This window comes from Terrapene carolina, unplaced genomic scaffold (genome assembly GCF_002925995.2).
Source record: "Terrapene carolina triunguis isolate 2854851 unplaced genomic scaffold, T_m_triunguis-2.0 Scaffold136, whole genome shotgun sequence".
NCBI lineage: Eukaryota > Metazoa > Chordata > Testudines > Emydidae > Terrapene > Terrapene triunguis.
Genome location: NW_020664487.1, coordinates 7931199 through 7948707, shown reverse-complemented (window position 1 = coordinate 7948707; position 17509 = coordinate 7931199). Strand labels below are relative to the sequence as shown.

Below are 17509 nucleotides of genomic sequence, written 5' to 3'. Positions count from 1 at the left end.
TATCTTAGAGGTCACATATCCTCTGCCAGAAGTCACGATGATTTGCTCAAAGCTGTCAGAAAATCTTGGAACCCCCTTCTAAGGGAGCAGTCACAAGATATGTAAGAGTTTTAAGTATTTTGTCTCCAAGCATCATTTACTTTCAACTAAAAGCAATCATTAAATAATGCCAGTCATTTGGTCCATTTGGCCAACAGCCTAAAAGCAACAACCAAAGAAAAATTCCCAAAGAACTCTTTATGGGAAAATGGAGCAGAGCCTTGCCAGCCAATGAAGCCTCAAAAGAGGAATGCAGTTGTTTTATCATGAGATTTCCTTAGTAGTGTAACTTGCTTATGGCCGGCTCCTGCTGACTTCAGATGTGTAGGATCAAGCTTTTAGTTGGCTGCCAAAGTCCACTACCCCTTCCCATGACCATACCTCCAAAGAAGCTTAGTTGTGGGTAAAGGATAGGAATGGGAGCCAGATCTGATTTCTACTTCTAACTGTGCCACAAACTTTCTGTTCGATCCTGGGCAAATCACTTAAGGTCTTAGTGCTTAAGTTTAGTCTGTAAAGCTGAGATAGGGAAGTATTATCTCCATGTGCCATAGTGTGCTGCCAGTATTTTAAAAGGGGATCCCCAAAAGTGTTTCATTCCTTAATCCACCAAAAAAAAAAAACCCCACCCTGTGTATTAGGGGTTTGCATGCTTGCAGAGAGAAGGATGAAGGAATGGGAAATCTATTTCTCTGTCACCCCATTTAAAATCTCTGTCTGCCAAGAAAGGAGGCGATGCATCACCAAACATAAAATGAACATCCTGAAAATATATCAACCAAAGCATTGATTACTGCCCAAGCCCGCAGACAGCCCGAGAGCTTATGAGAGACGTGAATTGCCCCGCTCATCTCATAATCCTCCATCCAACCCCATGTGAAATAGGCAAGAGATGATTACTTACAAGTAATCATTGTTCACTGAAGATCTACATCTCAATACATGCCACCCCAGTCCATGCACCTGGTGAGAATTCTCATAGATGGAGGTTGAGAACTGTTGCATCCAGCAGGAGGCATCTTGTGCCTCCCTGCTGAAACATGTGGGCTCTCTCCTTTGTTTCTATAGACAGTTCCTTTCTAAAAAAGGAGAAAAACCCCCAGTGACGCAGATAACACCCATGGCACTGCACTCCACCAGCATTTGATGGCACAGCAGAAATCAGCAAGAGATGTCACAAAAATACATTACTGAGCTCAGGAACTGACACAGTGGTACCCGAAAGGATGTGAGAGTGAAGCACAGTGCCCAAGGCTTGCATCAAGTTGGGACAGAATGCAGTCCCTCGGGAGTTCCTTCCCCAACTCTTCTCAGACAGGATGTGAAGGTAGAAGCATGGGTAATTCATCAGGGCAGCACAAGACGTCCCCCGTTGGATCCAATAGGCGCAGAATCTTCAAACTACAGAGTTCCTGTCAGACCCACCCACAGTAACACAGACCCAAGAGGTGAAGTCCACCAACACTGGTATTGTCAGTGCAGAATTATCCCCATTTTGCAGGCTGGGAAACTGTGGCATAGTGAGGGTAAGTGACTTGGCCAACGTCATAGGAAATGCTACACTCACTAGATCAGATGAACGATTCACCTAGCCCGATATCCTGAGACAATTAGTGAATGATGCCAGGTACTTCAGAGAAAGGTGTAAATCCCCTTTCATGTAAGTTTCTTCAACAACCTGCCCACGTAGGATCATTCTTCCTAACCCCAACCGGCCAGATTACATCCCATGAATATAAAACAAAGGTTTATATTCCTTATACATTTTTATTCTAGCTAAGTGTAGCTGCAGAGGTTATTTGTGTAAATGTCTAATTTTCTCTTGAACCCTACTAAACTCTGCTCCAAGGAGGCTCCTCGGGGACTCGTTCTGTGCCTCTGACTGGCTTGGAAGACCCAGGGCAGTACCACCTCCTCCACACAGGAAACAGCAGGGCTTGGCCTGCTCCTCTCCCCACCGAGAAAAGGTTGTTTCCGAGGATCCTGCTCTAGGTCACTGCTCCATCTCTTACCCCTGACATCAAGGAACTCCTGGGAGGACCCCACTCTGACATACCTAGATTTCTATGAGGTTGTCCATCACTGTGGTATCTGAGCACCTTCCATGAAAAGCAAACAACCAACACCCCGCCCCCCACAGACACACACAAGTCTATTTTGCAACACAGCTGGCAAGATTAAGGTATTAGAGTGGGCTTTCCTACTAGTACCCTATGACCGAATGTATCCATGTCCACACCCTACATACAAGTATAATAATCTTTGTACAAAGTACACCTTGTGAGGTATCAGTTTGAAAACTTGTAATTTGCTGGTCATTACTGTCCTGATAAAATATGTGTGGCAACATTGTATGCAAAGTTGTAAGATTCCACTATAGGGTGTTAGTAACACATGTTCCAAACAGTTCTCTCTCAAACACAGGGATGTATGCTCTGCTTAATTTGTATTTAAGCAGTAAACAGAGTCATCAAGAAGGAAGAGAAATAAAGGAAGCTCAAACAGGTGAGAAAAAAGCAGGGAACATCCTTCTCCATAGACTGTCTCTCTCCTGGTACCCAGCTGGAAATGTTTTTCAACGCAGGAAATGAAACTATAAAAAGGAGGGGCAAAAACCCCAAGACCCCCCCCCTCTCCCTGCCCATCGCATTAAAAATTACTTAGATAAGTTAGATATCTGCAAATCACCAGGGCCTGATTAAATGCATCCTAGAATACTCAAGGAGCTGACTGAGGAGATATCTGCGCCATTAGCAATTATCTTTGAAAAGTCATGGAAGACAGGAGACATTCCAGAAGACTGGAAAAAGACAAATACAGTGCCCATCTATAAAAAGGGAAATAAGGACAACCCAGGGAATTACAGACCAGTCAGCTTAACTTCTGTACCCGGAAAGATAATGGAGCAAATAATTAAGCAATCAATTTGCAAACACCTAGAAGGTAATGAGGTGATAAATAACAGTCAGCATGGATTTGTCAAGAACAAATCGTGTCAAACCAACCTGATACCTTGTCAAAGTAAGCTAACAAGCCTTGTGGATAGGGGGGAAGCGGTAGATGTGGTACATCTTGACTTTAGTAAGGCTTTTGATACTGTCTCGCATGACCGTCTCATAAACAAACTCGGGAAATACAACATAGATGAAGCTACTATAAGGTGGGTGCATAACTGGTTGGAAAATTGTTTCCAGAGAGTAGCTATCAGTGGTTCACAGTCATGCTGGAAGGGCATAACAAGTGGGGTCCCGCAAGGATCAGTTCTGGGTCCGGTTCTGTTCAATATCCTCATCAATGATTTAGCTAATGGCATAGAGTACACTTATAAAGTTTGCAGACGATACCAAGCTGGGAGGGGTTGCAAGTGCTTTGGAGGATATGATTAAAATTCAAAATGATCTGGACAAACTGGAAAAATGGTCTGAAGTAAATAGGATGAAATTCAATAAGGACAAATGCAAAGTATTCCACTTCAGAAGGAACAATCAGTTGCACACATACAAAATGGAAAATGACTGCCTAGGAAGGAGTACTGTGGAAAGGGATCTGGGGGTCATAGTGGATCACAAGCTAAATATGAGTCAACAGTGTAATGCTGTTGCAAAAAAAGCAAACATCATTCTGGGATGTATTAACAGGAGTATTATAAGCAAGACACAAGAAGTAATTCTTCCACTCTACTCCATGCTGATTAGGCCTCAACTGGAGTATTGTGTCCAGTTCTGGGCACCACATTTCAGGAAAGATGTGGACAAACTGCAAAAAGTCCAGAGAAGAGCAACAAAAATGATTAAAGGTCTAGCAAACATGACCTATGAGGGAAGAGTGAAAAAACTGGGTTTGTTTAGTCTGGAGAAGAGAAGACTGAGAGGGGACATGATAACAGTTTTCAAGTACATAAAAGGTTGTTACAAGGAGGAGGGAGAAAAATTGTTGCTCTTAACCTCTGAGGATAGGACAAGAAGCAATGGGCTTAAATTGCAGCAAGGGTGGTTTAGGTTGGACATGAGGAAAAACTTCCTGTCAGAGTAGGTAAACACTAGAATAAATTGCCTAGGGAGGCGGTGGAATCTCCATCATTGGGGATTTTTAAGAGCAAGTTGGACAAAAACCTGTCAGGTATGGTCTAGATAATACTTAGTCCTGCCTTGAGTGCAGGGGACTGGACTAGATGACCTCTTGAGGTCCCTTCCAGTTCTATGATTCATGGCACCTGAAGCGACAAAGGACAGATTCGTTGGATTCTGGGAGAAGGAACTGGCTTGATTTATGTACTATAGATTACTTTATGTAGAGCTGTTAAGAAATTCTAGATTAAGTAATTACATACACAATACAGCACAAATAGTTTATAATATCAAGCAATAGTCTATAATGAAAGTCATAAGTGCAATTAGAGACAATTTAAATTGGACTTTCAGCATTAACTATACATTTCATGACTTATGAGTGCCCCGTTTTTCAATATCAATAGACATTAATATTTGCAAGGAATCTCTTTGGGATTAAAGAAAACAGGAGGGAATAAACATTGCTAATGGGGCTTGTAAAATCCTTCATATGAAGCAAATAGCTTGATAACTCCCGAACACAGCCTTTCAAAACCCACTCAAACCAGAGCTTAAACCATATCCTTCAGCTTTGGGGCCATGTCTAAGAATTTAGATCAATCCAAGCACAAGCAATTCAGAGCATCCTGATTTTTCCGCGATACTCTAGTTCAGACGTGGGCAAATTATGGCCCGCGGGACCATCCCGCCCGGCCCCGGAGCCTAGTCCCCGGCTCCTCCCCCGCTGTCCCCCCCTCCCCCACAGCCGTACCGCGCTCTGGCCTGCTGCTCCCACTGGGCAGCGGGGCGAGCGCAGCTGGCTCTGGCCGGGTGTCACGGCTGCAAGCTCCTGCTGTTGGTAAGGGGGCGGGGGGTGGGGGGTGGGTAAGGAAGCAGGGGGTTCTGGGAGGCAGTCAGGGAGAAGGGGGCAGTTGGATGGGGTGGAGGTTCTGGGGGGGCGATCAGGGGATGGGGGACAGAGAGGGTTGGGAGTGGGAGTCCCAGGGGGCCTGTAGGGGGGCGGGGATGTGGATGGGGTCAGGAGGGCAATCAGGGCACAGGGAGCAGGGGGTGTTGGATAAGGGGTGGGATCCCGGGGGGCAGTTAGGGGCGGGGGGGTCCCAGGAGGGGGTGGTCAGGGGACGAGGAGCAGAGGGCTGTTGGATAGGGAGTGGGAGTCCTGGGGGGGTTGGATGGGTTGAGGGTTCTGAGGGGGGCAGTGAGGGGGCAGATAGGGGGTGGAGGCCAGGCTGTTTGGGGAGGCACAGCCTTCCCTACCCGGCCCTCCATACAGTTGCGCAATCCCGATGTGGCCCTCGGGCCAAAAAGTTTGCCCACCCCTGCTCTAGCTTTAGATTTGAGTGAGGGGGAAAACATAGCACTTTAAATACTCAACTTCTAAATTACTTTAAAAAAATTAACATTTTTCTTCAAGGCCATGTTATTCCTTAAACCTGAATGAGCTATCTAAAACAAGCCACATTTGAAGTTTTTAGCTTCAGCTTTTATTGAATTATGCACAAGCATATTTTTTTAAATAGACCATCTGGAGGGAAGTATTATTCATGTGTTCATAACTCAAACCACTCAACTGATTTTGTGCAAATTTTCCAACTCCTCTCTGGTCTGAAAGCAAGCTGGAAATTTTCAGCTCCAAGAAAGTAAGTTTGATAATATTATGAGCAACAGTAAAAAGGGAAGAGAGAGGCTGAATGCAAGCTGGAACTCAGCCTTAAGTACAGCACTAGAAGATATGCCAGATACAACCCACAGGTAGAGATTTAGGCTAAGACATTTACCTTTAGAGGAAATTTCTAAAGCTTAAAACAGCGGTTCCAGAAGGGTTTTTACATTGCTTATATCTGAAAGATCTTTACTCATTAGTGTTTTCAAAACTAACCTTGGAAGAGAGATGGCTGGATGCTGCTGACATACTGGAATGCATTCTTAAAGAAGACCAACATTGTGGAATACACTACTTGATTCTTATACTTAGCATGGGCTTCGTTATCAAAATTACTGATGTATCTGCAGAGGTCTTTCATTCTGTGTAAAATATCACCAAAACTTCTAAAGGGTAAGAGACAATCAAAGAATACAATACATTACAAAGACTTCTAAACTCAAGAAAAGCAAATGAAAATACACATTTCAAATTTAGTAGTAGTTTGGGGAGTGGGAAGGTGATGAAAAGGATGTCACCATCTAGGACTCGCTGCCCTAGGAGAAAATACAATGTATTCAGCAGACAATCGGACAAAATTACTGAGCAGCAGTCAAAGATCCAGATAATTCTGGGGCTTGCATTTCCTCGGAAAAACTGGAAAGTCTTCCCTCTTGCCAGTTAAGAAGGATACTAACATACTTAGAGACAAGTAAATAGAACAAGCTTTGGCTACACCAATAAATCATGCACTGTGGACAACAAGGAACAGGTGAAGGTGAACTGATGCAGAACACAGTTTAATGCAAGTGTAAGCAAGGGCAAACGCACTGTCTAAATATGGTGCTGAATGCAGTTTGTTCTAGCCTATGCTTGCAATTCAGTGTTTGTGCCTAGGAATGTTAATGAAGAAGTTCAGCTGCACCCATTGCTGCTGTCTGTCATCACCAACCTAGTAGTTTTCTTAGTGTAGACCAGGCTACCGAGTCGATCCTTATGCGGTCAACGTTTACAGAGGCTCAACAGACCCTATATACATGCTCTGGGTTGTATGCTTTTGAGAAAAATACTGGGCTGAAATTATACAAAACAACTTAAAATTCAATTTGTTCTATAGACCAGTTTACTGAAGAACTGAAAAGCCAAACTCTCCTAGCGAACCACCATAGGAAAAAGGACACATTTCTCACCTTCTTCCTTTATCCATCTGCCATTCACATCTCATTCCCACAACAGACAGTATCTTAAACAGCCTCTCCCAAGGGTCTGTAATCTGGGATGATTTCTCAGTCAGACCCTCTATTACATACTTCTGAGAGCTACGTTTGCTGGGGGACATGAGATCAGAGGTATCTTGTGAACCTAGAAAAAAGGAAGAAAAAAAAGATTTCTCCTTGTGCAGAAATCAAATTAGTTAAAGTTGTATTAATTTTTTAAAAGAAAAAATAATCAAGTAGCAGAACAGTATATTTGAGTTTTCAGATAACTATGAAATCCTATCTGAGCAAGGAAAAAGATAAAACCCGATGAGACATTGGAACTACATGGCACTTCACACACTACAAGAAATCTGATCAAATGACTTCCAAGCCTCTATTTCATAAGTAACTAAGCTACCCACAATTTCACAGAAAATATAAACAAGTTGAGACAAATTAACAAGAGTAAGTAAAATCAGGATCAAGACCTAGGTGTGTCTCAAAACGACATCTCAACTGTCTTAGATCTCTGTATCTTTGTTAATGTGTGTCAAACATTCTCCAAATGCAGTTGTATGGTAGTTTCTTTTATGTTTGGCCTTATGTTCTAAGAAGCAGAAGAGTATTTACTAGTCTGAGCGCTATTAAAATTATTTTTCAACAAGGTCCATCATTGTTCCACCTTCATACCAGCCTGTGCTACTATCACACCAAATCGCACAAGCACAGCAGTGGCAGGTCTGGTTAAGTCCTTGGACTGGGAACCTCCCAGGAAACCCCAGATGCTACAGAACATGTAGGTGTTGGAATTTAGCAGATGACATTTTTTTCTCCTAGCAACATGCCAAAACTCCACCATGGTATTAGGGGAACTGTACTGCTGAACATGCCAGGTTTAAGGCTTAAACTTAAAATAGAGGCACTGACTAACAGACTAGACCTTTCGCCCCATGAGTTCTGGTTTGGGGGAACTAGACATGTAAAGGAGAATATTGGCTTCCTTTTTTAAAAAGGAGGTTTAGTTCTTTTCCTTGCAAACATAAACAGTTATAAACCCAATATACCAGTCACTATGATCCATTGTAACAAGCAATTGGGTGCTATTACATTGGAGGCTGGGGAAGGAGACTTTAGATTCCTCCTGCCCACACACATTTATGGAAAATGAGGCAGTTATGGAATATGTTTTCCTTAGATTCTACAGTGGTTCTCAAACTTCATTGCTCCGCGACCCCTTTCTAACAACAAAAATTACTACATGACCCCAAGGTGGGGAACTGAAGCCTGAGCCCGCCCAAGCCCCACCACCCCAGGTGGTGGGACAAAGCAGAAGCCCAAGGAATTCAGCCCAGGGCAGGGGGTCTGTAACCTGAGCCCCATCACCCAGGCCTGAAGCACTTGGGCAGTGGGGCTCGGACTTTGGTCCTGGGCCCCAGCAAGTCTAATGCCAGCATTGGCGACTCCATTAAAACAGAGTCGCGACCCACTCTGGGGTCCCAACCCACAGTTTGAGAACCGCTGCCTTAGAATAATCTTGCTAACCCTCCCATATTCGTTAGTCTCACCCTGTGCATAATGCTTGGATAATGAAGGGCAGGAATTTATTATGTTGTGCAGGGAATCAAAGAAAGCAAAAACTGTTTCACAGCCTCACTCCAAATGTCAAAGCCATCCCTGGGCTACTTGTCCTCAGTAGAGATCCAATGGCAAAGAGTTAGCAATTAACATGGTGTGACGTACACAGCTAAATTCCAACACAGGTAATGATATTCTGCTAGCCTAAATTCACATCATAGTTTCAAATGGATGTGAAACTCTTTCCTACCCTGAACTGCTTTGTGGCGCTCACAAGGGCCATTAGATATCTGCTGCATTATTTTACTGAAATGGCTGCATTTCATAGTGGATGTAGTGATCCCTATCTTTTACCCTCCTTACAGGATTATTTAGTGTTCTGAAATCAAATGGAAGATCCTGTGAAACTGTACAATATTTTTATTACCCCAACTCAGTGGCAGATATTACGTAAAATGAATACCTTATTCAGTTACACTAATTTAGAAGAGGATTTTAACATCATTTGGTAAAAGTATTCTTACCTTGATACTGGTTTTCCATTTGTGTAGATCTAGTTACGTAATTAATATAAAATTCTGCTGCCTTGTTCAAGTACTTGTACAGCAAGCTGGCAGGTAGTCGAACATCAGGGTTGTTAATGATTAGAGGAAGAACATCACAAACTAAGAGGTGAAAAAAAGCACATTGGGTTTGGTTTTTCTGATACTTGTTTTGGCTACATAAGAGTTCAAAATCAACAATGCAAGTTTCCAGAACCTTCTGTCTAGCAAAATATTATCTTCCTGGCATACACAGAGAAATTTGATATAAACATAAAACACTTTTGCTGAAAAGCTGCAATGTAACAGTGCTTTATTTCTTAGAATTCAGAATGATAACACACAAGAACCCCAAAAGAGAGAGACACAAAGCAGGCTGCTCCCTAAAACAGAGAGGCACAACTCAACCTACCTTACTCTAGGTTGGCTCTTTGAAGACTAACTATGAAAGCCCCAGATCACACACTTTCTTATAGAGCAGTCTAACCTGCCAGCCTTAAAGTGAAAGCCTGGAATTTTAATACAGTTTTCAGTACACCACAGCAAACACCACAACAGTTAGCCACTAAATGCCCCGTGGGTCCTGTCCAGTTTTTGACCAGTTTTAAAATTAGTTCAGACTACAATGATTTTCAAACCAGTTTGAACCATAGAATAGACCTGGTTTAAGGTGGCCTGATCTGTTTTTCCACCCCCTCCCCCCCGAATCTGTTCCAAGGCCAAACTGTCTTGAAACCACTTAATCAAAAACTGGTCAGGCTGCCTTAAACTGGGTTTCCACTAGGGCTCTAAATGATTTTAAAATTGGTTAGAAAATTTCCCCTGCATAAATAGGTCTTAGGTGATCGCTTCCATAAGAGTATACAATAACCTAGAATTCAACGTATCATTTCAGCAGATGATATACTAACAGTAGCCAAATTTTTGTGACAGCAAGGTAGAAGATCAAATCCAAGAGTCCTCTGCACATCTGGAATAAGGACTGCCAACTCATTTCACACAGGCCATTAAACTAAAAAGATTTGTTCACTACCAACCTAGGCTGATGAGTTCTTAACAGATGGTACCAAGCTTTGTCATTTAGTTCTATAATAAAACAGACACTTGTATTTTCTTACCAAATAATTTCCTAAAGCAATTGACCGGGGATTCTTGGTCCTCAATATTTTCAGCCTCTAATAACGTTTCTCCTAGGCCCACCTGTGTAAGTAGTAGTTAAAATGAATATCTACTCAGTACTTTCAGAAGTTTTTGGAAATATGAGATTCAAAGCAATTGAGCAAACACGCTCCCATCAGTAGCATTCCATCGTGTACTGAGATTAGTACACTATGCAATTTTCATTTACACTTTACAGTTAAACAGCAATGTTTTAGTATCTGTGGAGTCTATCTCGGGACAAATCCTAAAGCAAAAATATACTGTAGTACATATTTCAGTAAGTTCACTGTCTCTCACTCGTCTCCTAAATAAGAAGTAACTGACAAAGCAGTGAAGCAGTATCATTTTCTGGTAAACTACATTTCACTTTAACGTGAGATTACAATCTCTCTTTTTTTACTGTTCTGGCTTACTTTTAATCATGGACTCACCTGTGGACTTTACAAAGAAAGAGATTGCTTTGTTTTCTTGGGTTAATTTTACACTTATACTCTCAGTGGTTTGAGCATTGGCGTGCTAAACCCAGGGTTGTAAGTTCAATCCTTGAGGGGGCCATTTAGAGATCTGGGGCAAAAATTGGGGATTGGCCCTGCTTTGAGCAGGGGGTTGGACTAGGTGACCTCCTGAGATCCCTTCCAACCCTGATATTCTATGATTCATTCGGGGGTCTGAACTTAAGGTATGACAGCAGCAACTGCCTGAAATATCACCTGCAAGTCTGAAGTTAAAAAAAAACCAACCCACCCGCATCTGACAAAGCACATAACGTGGACACAAAGGCACGGGCTGATAAGGTTGTTAACAGCAAAAAGGAGCTAGTTTTCTCTTACCCCATGCTGCACCACAGTCTCAGGGAAGCGTCGTAGAAGCAGCAGTAGCATTTCTGCCCTTTCTAGTGTATTAAAACACTGCTCTGTGGCCTTTAGTAACATTTCACACTGAACTCGACCAGGAAGGGTCTCAAATAAACCTGAAAAAAAAATCAGTTATTGAAATAAAAAGCAATCTGTCTGAACTGAGGAGACAGAAAAAAAGCAAAAGAATAATCAATGTTGTCTTGTTCAGTTACAAAAAGCATCCTACAGTGCTCTTGCAACTACTATGACGTTTTAGACAGAGAACAGGCACCCATATCTATGCGAAGAGCAATGCACGTACTTTTCTAAATATATTTCAGGGTAAAGTGCATGGTTAATAAAAGTAAATTTTAAAACAATTTAGAAAATTTAAAAACTACATTATAGTAATGCATGGAAACACTGAAATCAAAACCATTTAATATTTGTTAAGACAGATGGTAGCCTTATCAAGAATTCCCATTGAGATTTTTAACAATGAATGTTGTATTTAGATAAATAATTTGTTTATAAGAGACAATGGCCTATCATATGAGTCATCAATACGATGCTGTCACAAAAAAAGCAAATGCAATTGTGGGTTGCATTAACAGAGGCACAGCATGCGAATCACGGGAAGCGATAGTACCGCTCTACTCGGCGCTGGTTAGGCCTCAGCTGGAGTAGTATGTCCAATTTTTGTCATCAACGTATAAAAAGGATGTAGAGAAACTGGAAAGGATTCAGAGGTGAGTGACAAAGATAATCAAAGGGACAGAATGCAGCCACATAAGCAAAGGCTGACGGAACTGGGTATGTTTAGTTTGGAAAAGAGGAGATTAAGTGGGGGACAGGATAGCAGTCTTCAAATACTTGAAAGGCTGACATAAAAAGATGGAGAAAAATTGTTCTCTCTTGCCAGAGGGCAGGACAAGAGGCAATGGGTTCAAACTACAGCATAGCTGTTTTAGATTAAATCTCAGGAAATACTTCCTAACTGTAAGAACAGTAGGACAATGGAACAAACTGGGTAGGGAAGTCGCAGAATCTCTTTCACTGGAGGTTTTCTAGAAGAGGCTGGAGCCATCTGTCTTGTATGGCTTAGACACAACAAATCCTGCATCTTGGCAGACTAGATGACCCTTGCGGTCCCTTCTAATCCTATGGTTCTATGTTTCTGTATCCTTTAATAAATCCTTAAGAAGGTCAATTTCCAAGAAGGTCTCTTGTCAGGATCAACACACTATGACCATTCTATTCATTGGTGTCTTGTTTGAGTCATTAGAAGGAGTGGCAGAGAATCGTGGGCATCTCCGACCCCATGTAAATGAGAAAAGGAGTCAAGAAGAAGTAGTAATAGTGAAGTGTCTGGCTAGAAATAAGAGTGCTACATATTCCTTCTCATACATTTTCATGGGAGGTATTTGTGAATGTTTGGCTCTATAATCACTACAAACTGTTCTCCGTGACCTGCTCCCACAGCCTTCACTAACTGTTCTGGTGCATGTCCTTGGCCAGCAAACTACATTGAGTTTGTCAGCTTCAAGTCCCAATTTCACAAGCCACCTGTGGTTCACAAATCCTCTGCTAGCCACCAAGAGGTTGTTCCCTGGCAAGGGATACTGACATAGGAGTGGAGCTGGTAGTTGCACTTCTCATAGTGCTTCAGCTCCCTGCCCTGCTTCTTCCCCTGTGTCTCCTAAACCTAACAGTGGGTGAGTCTCTGTGGCTGAGAGTCACTGTATACAATAGACCACAGATAGATCATCAGACTAGGACTTGCGGCTTCCAAGTCTGCTGTGTAGCCTGGGGATTTATTCTTAGATTCCCACTAGACTCCACCTCTGTCAGATGACAGAGTCCTTACCTCTTAAGAACTGAGTCTGCTTATCCTGTGAGTCATTCCTTAATGCTGATGTAATAACATTAATCTCCCTCCACACCACTGGCTGGTCTGGAAAATTCACAAACCTGGAATAAAGGGTCAGGCAAAAAATTAGAATAATCCCAAATTCAGTTTAAAACAGAAAGCTTACTTTGAAAGCACCTGTATGAAGAAATGCAAGAGAACATTTTGCTTTCATGGCTGATTTTGTTTTTAAAAGATTAGTAAGATCTGTCTAGTTTGCCTACAGAAACGACATAACATCAGCATTAGATCGCTGAAGATCCTTGCACTCCCATCTTATGATAAAAGTACTGTGGTATACAGCATGGAAAAAGATGACGAGTGTTTTTAGAGTTCTATGTTCAGCGAAGTTTACAATACACTTTCAAAAGAGAATTAAGCAAAAGCATTTCTATTACTTACATGTCATATAACAGTCTGCCAGCTGATGCTGTCCGCTCAGCATTCCTCTCAATAGTGTACATTTCATACTGAAATACAAGAGAATGGAATAGCCACACTGTATATCCTCATGTACCCACTTAGTTCTTTCATACCGACACCTGTCACTAACTTGTTATAATGAGCCCATGTTTGAATAGTAAATACTGAAAGTACCACAAGCAGTATTCAATTCAGAAACTAAAAACTGATGGTAAATATTTGTAACCATACAAAAATCTTACTTTAACTGCTATATGTTTTAATATTGTTAAGATAAATAAGTTTATTTTATCTTCTCTAAAATAAAAAAAAGCAATGACAATACAATGAACTCCATCAATTACACAAGAAAGTTTACTCCCAAGGATACTACTCAAATTTAGTTCAAGTTTTGACAACACCTACGGCCAATGTAAATAATGGAAAACTCCAATGGAAAAGGTTATTTTTATACAAATAAACATCCTGCTGCAAAGCCTGAAACCCAAACACTGCAGAACTGTCCTAGTGCAGGAGACAGAAAAATTGACTAAACCTACTATAAACAAAGTAATGAAACTGACTGGTCTATTTTCATTGTCTTTGCTGGGTGAAATGCCAAAAGCAATTGAACTTTTACAAAGTTTTTATTTTTAATTGTAGGAAGGTTTAAAAAGCAAACCAAAACCATGATCTTTAACATGACATTGCCTGTGCAACTTTCAGCATGACACCCCTACCCTCTTTGGAGTTTGCCAACAGTTCTCTCTAGTCTTCTGCTGAAGGAATCTGATCAGTTACTTGCATATCCAAGTACCCACACTCTCCTCCTTCAAATCCCTCTTTGAATCCCACTTCTATGTACATTTTCTAGGTTGAACACCTCATTGAGTCCACGCATTCTTGCATCTTCATCCTTGTCCTATATTCAGGGCCGGCTCCAGGCACCAGCTTAACAAGCAGGTGCTTGGGGCAGCCAAGGGAGAGAGGCGGCACGTGCGGCAATTCGGGGGCGGCAGGTCTCTCACTCCCTCTGAGAGCGAAGGACCTGCTGCTGAACTGCCGCCGCCGATCGCGGCTTTTTTTTTTTTTTTTTGCGCTTGGGGCGGCAGAAATGCTGGAGCCGGCCCTGCCTATATATCATATTTGTCTGAGTTAAACTGTGAGTTCATGGGGAAGGCGGGTTCCAGGCTTTAAATTTTCTGTAAACCACCATATACATTTATGAAGCTGTGCAAATTTAGTACAAAATAAAGGTAAAAGATTATTCAAGACTGCAAAGTGAAGGTGCCAGATGTTCCACTGGTGTAAATCAACACAGTTCCTTTGACTTTAATGGCACTATGCCAATTTACATCAGTTGAGAAGTGGGCAACAAACTCTAAAGTCAAGAAATGACAAAGTTAAAGTTAACTCTGTACCTTTGAATGTATGCATTACAATACAGCATTTTTACTATATGATCACATGTTGTTTTATCCACAGGACCAATGCCTCATTCAGTGTGCAGACTAGACCATGTACAGTGAACAAGACAGCAGTACAATATTTGTAAATAAATTATTAGAACAGAAATGAAGGTGAGAGGTGTACACAGTCAACTACATGGGACAAACTTTACTTTGTCAATGCACATTCATTTACTTTCATTTTTTTGAATAAATGTGTTATCCTCTCAAATGAGTGAAACCTGCCTCTGCACTGTACCCATCTACTCTGTGCAATGAATGGCACCATCTAGCCCATGTATTGAGTGACAATTCAACTCTCACAGCTGGGTACATTCTATGTAAGTTTATGGTGTATGTTAAGAGATCCAGATTTACACTGCTGTAATTAAACAGAATCCGAACTATAAGGAAGCAGGGATGACAGGTCTCACCACTTTGTTCACTATGCATCACACCAACTCATTTGCTGCATTCTCTCCACCTAAGTATTAATGATCCAAGAGCCTCAGAGAAAAATGAGTTTGCAATAATATAATTAAAGACTGCAGATATTCCAAAACACAGGTCTGTGAACCATTTGCTGGGGGCCTCCTTCCTCCTTGCTAAATTTCATAAAAGTGCAATAGTTACTTTTTTAAATATTATTTTTCCTTGGAAACAGTTGCTGTAATTGTCACAGGAATGTTATTTGTTCATGAATGAGAGAGCTAGTGGGGCCACACAACTGGGAATAGAAGGAAAGGTGGTAAATGACAATGTCTTTTGTGAGTCACATTATGAAAGTTTGAAAAGCACTATCAAAAACACAATGGCAGTTTCTTCAAGTGACATTAACTTTGGCATTTCCTAACTTATGGATGCTTCACTTTACAGACTTTGCCCCCTGCAAACACTTATGCGCATGCTTAGCTTTTAGCACTAGTAGTTCTATTGAAGTCAAGCATGTGCTTAAGTGTTTGCAGGATCAGGGCTGTATATGTTCTCAATGGAGGTTTTCTATGGCATTCTCTAGTTTGTTTTGTTAAATAAAAAAATTGAAATAGAACCCTGATTATTTGCCTTGACAATGCAACTAGGCAACACAAGAATGGCAGGAATGAAAAAAGTGCACATCCAACTTAGAACATCCCAATGAATGAGGCCACGTCTACACTTAACATTTAAATTTACACAGTTATGTCCCTCAGGTTTGAAAAATCCACCCCCCTGAGCAATGTGGTTATGCTGACCAATCCCTCAGTACAGATGCAGGTAGATCGATGGAAGAATGGTTCCATCACCCTAGCTTTTGTTGCTCAGGGAGATGATATTCCTACACAGATGGAAAAAATCCTTCTGTCAGTGTAAGCTGCATCTATACAATAGGGTTATACCAGCATAGCTACAGTGCCATACCTATGCCCCGGGCAGCTGACAGTGAGAGCCCCACTCTCAGCCCCATGTTCCCACTGTCAGCCCCAGGCAGCCGACAGCGGAAAAGTAATAATGGACTTTATTACTGCAAATAATAAGGTCCATTATTACTTTACCACAATTGTCCATGGTTTGTCCGCAACTCAGCCACAATTTTTTGACAATCATCCTGCAATTCAAGTAGGGTCTTGAGTAATAATTATATTTTGTTACAGTCTGAAAGTGTTAATCTTTTGTATGCCAAAACTCTTACATTGGAATTCTGTAATGTATGATTTTATACAGCTGTGCCTTCTTTGACATTGTGGGAACAGAAAGAAGCACAGCCAGCACACAGCAGAGGCTACGACTCTCGCATCATTAACCACTTATTGTTCCTATAATCCATTTGTGTTTTTACTTTAATTTGTTTCACCAGGTTGGAATTTTGTTGTGCTGAAAGGTGAAGAGAAAGGAAAGCATTTGAGCTGACTGGGACTGAAAAAACGTTTGTCTCCATGGCTTTCCCCGTACTCTGTATGCTCTGGCCTACCACTTCTCTAGTACAGGTTTTTATTTTTCAGGCTAGCTCTAGCAAGAGCATGACTAAGGCCCCCAATCCTGCAAAGGTCATGTCTACAAGAGGATACCAATGAAAGCTCAAATGAATCAACTGAAGATGCGAAGACAATGCATGTAAATTAAAGCACACCAAACCCCGTGTGGATGCGCTCTCAGAAGGAAAGGGGTTCCTACGAATGGCGACTTTATTGCCCTGCGAGAGCAATCCCCAGGACATTTAACATGATGAATTCACACTTTTAGCCGATTCACCTGAGCACCCCTGCGTGGGGTGGCCCTCGTGTCGCTCCACAAGGGGTGCGCCAGCTCAGGGCAAGGCCTCAGCACACGGCGTGAGGAAGTAGGTACATCCCTGCAGCAGGTACATCCCTGCAGCATGGGACCTCAGGCACGCTCCAAGTGGTTTTCAGGCTGGGATGCAGCCAGGTCCCTAAGGTCCCCACCATGGCAATGAGCATGGTATGACCACCCACACCCTGGGCCATGTGCTGCCACCACCCTCCTCCCCAGGGTTCAGAGAAGGCTGGCATCAGTGCTACCCTTCAGCTCAGGGCAGAGGGAGGCTCCTGCTGCCAGGGCTGGCTCCGTGTGGCAAGACCAGCCAAGTGCCTCAGATGCTGACTTGGGGAATATGAGGATCAACCCCTTCCATGCTCCCCTGAGGCTGCCGCAAGGCACTGTGGGGAGAGGGAACGAAGCACACACAGGG

At 42.2% G+C, this 17509-nt stretch overlaps 1 protein-coding gene across 6 annotated transcripts in view; it reads right to left on the bottom strand.

The window, feature by feature from the left end:
* The window catches only part of INTS10 (integrator complex subunit 10), a 43146-nt gene that overhangs the window by 24856 nt on the left and 781 nt on the right, over positions 1 to 17509 (bottom strand). For all 6 annotated transcript variants that reach the window (XM_026653313.2, XM_026653314.2, XM_026653312.2 and 3 more), the window contains exons 2-8: positions 13376 to 13443; positions 12932 to 13035; positions 11059 to 11198; positions 10186 to 10267; positions 9050 to 9190; positions 6942 to 7113; positions 5989 to 6158 (exon numbers count right to left, since the gene is read on the bottom strand). In XM_026653313.2, coding sequence (XP_026509098.1) covers positions 5989 to 6158; positions 6942 to 7113; positions 9050 to 9190; positions 10186 to 10267; positions 11059 to 11198; positions 12932 to 13035; positions 13376 to 13443 — 877 coding nt within the window. The remainder of the gene's footprint in view (positions 1 to 5988; positions 6159 to 6941; positions 7114 to 9049; positions 9191 to 10185; positions 10268 to 11058; positions 11199 to 12931; positions 13036 to 13375; positions 13444 to 17509) is intronic.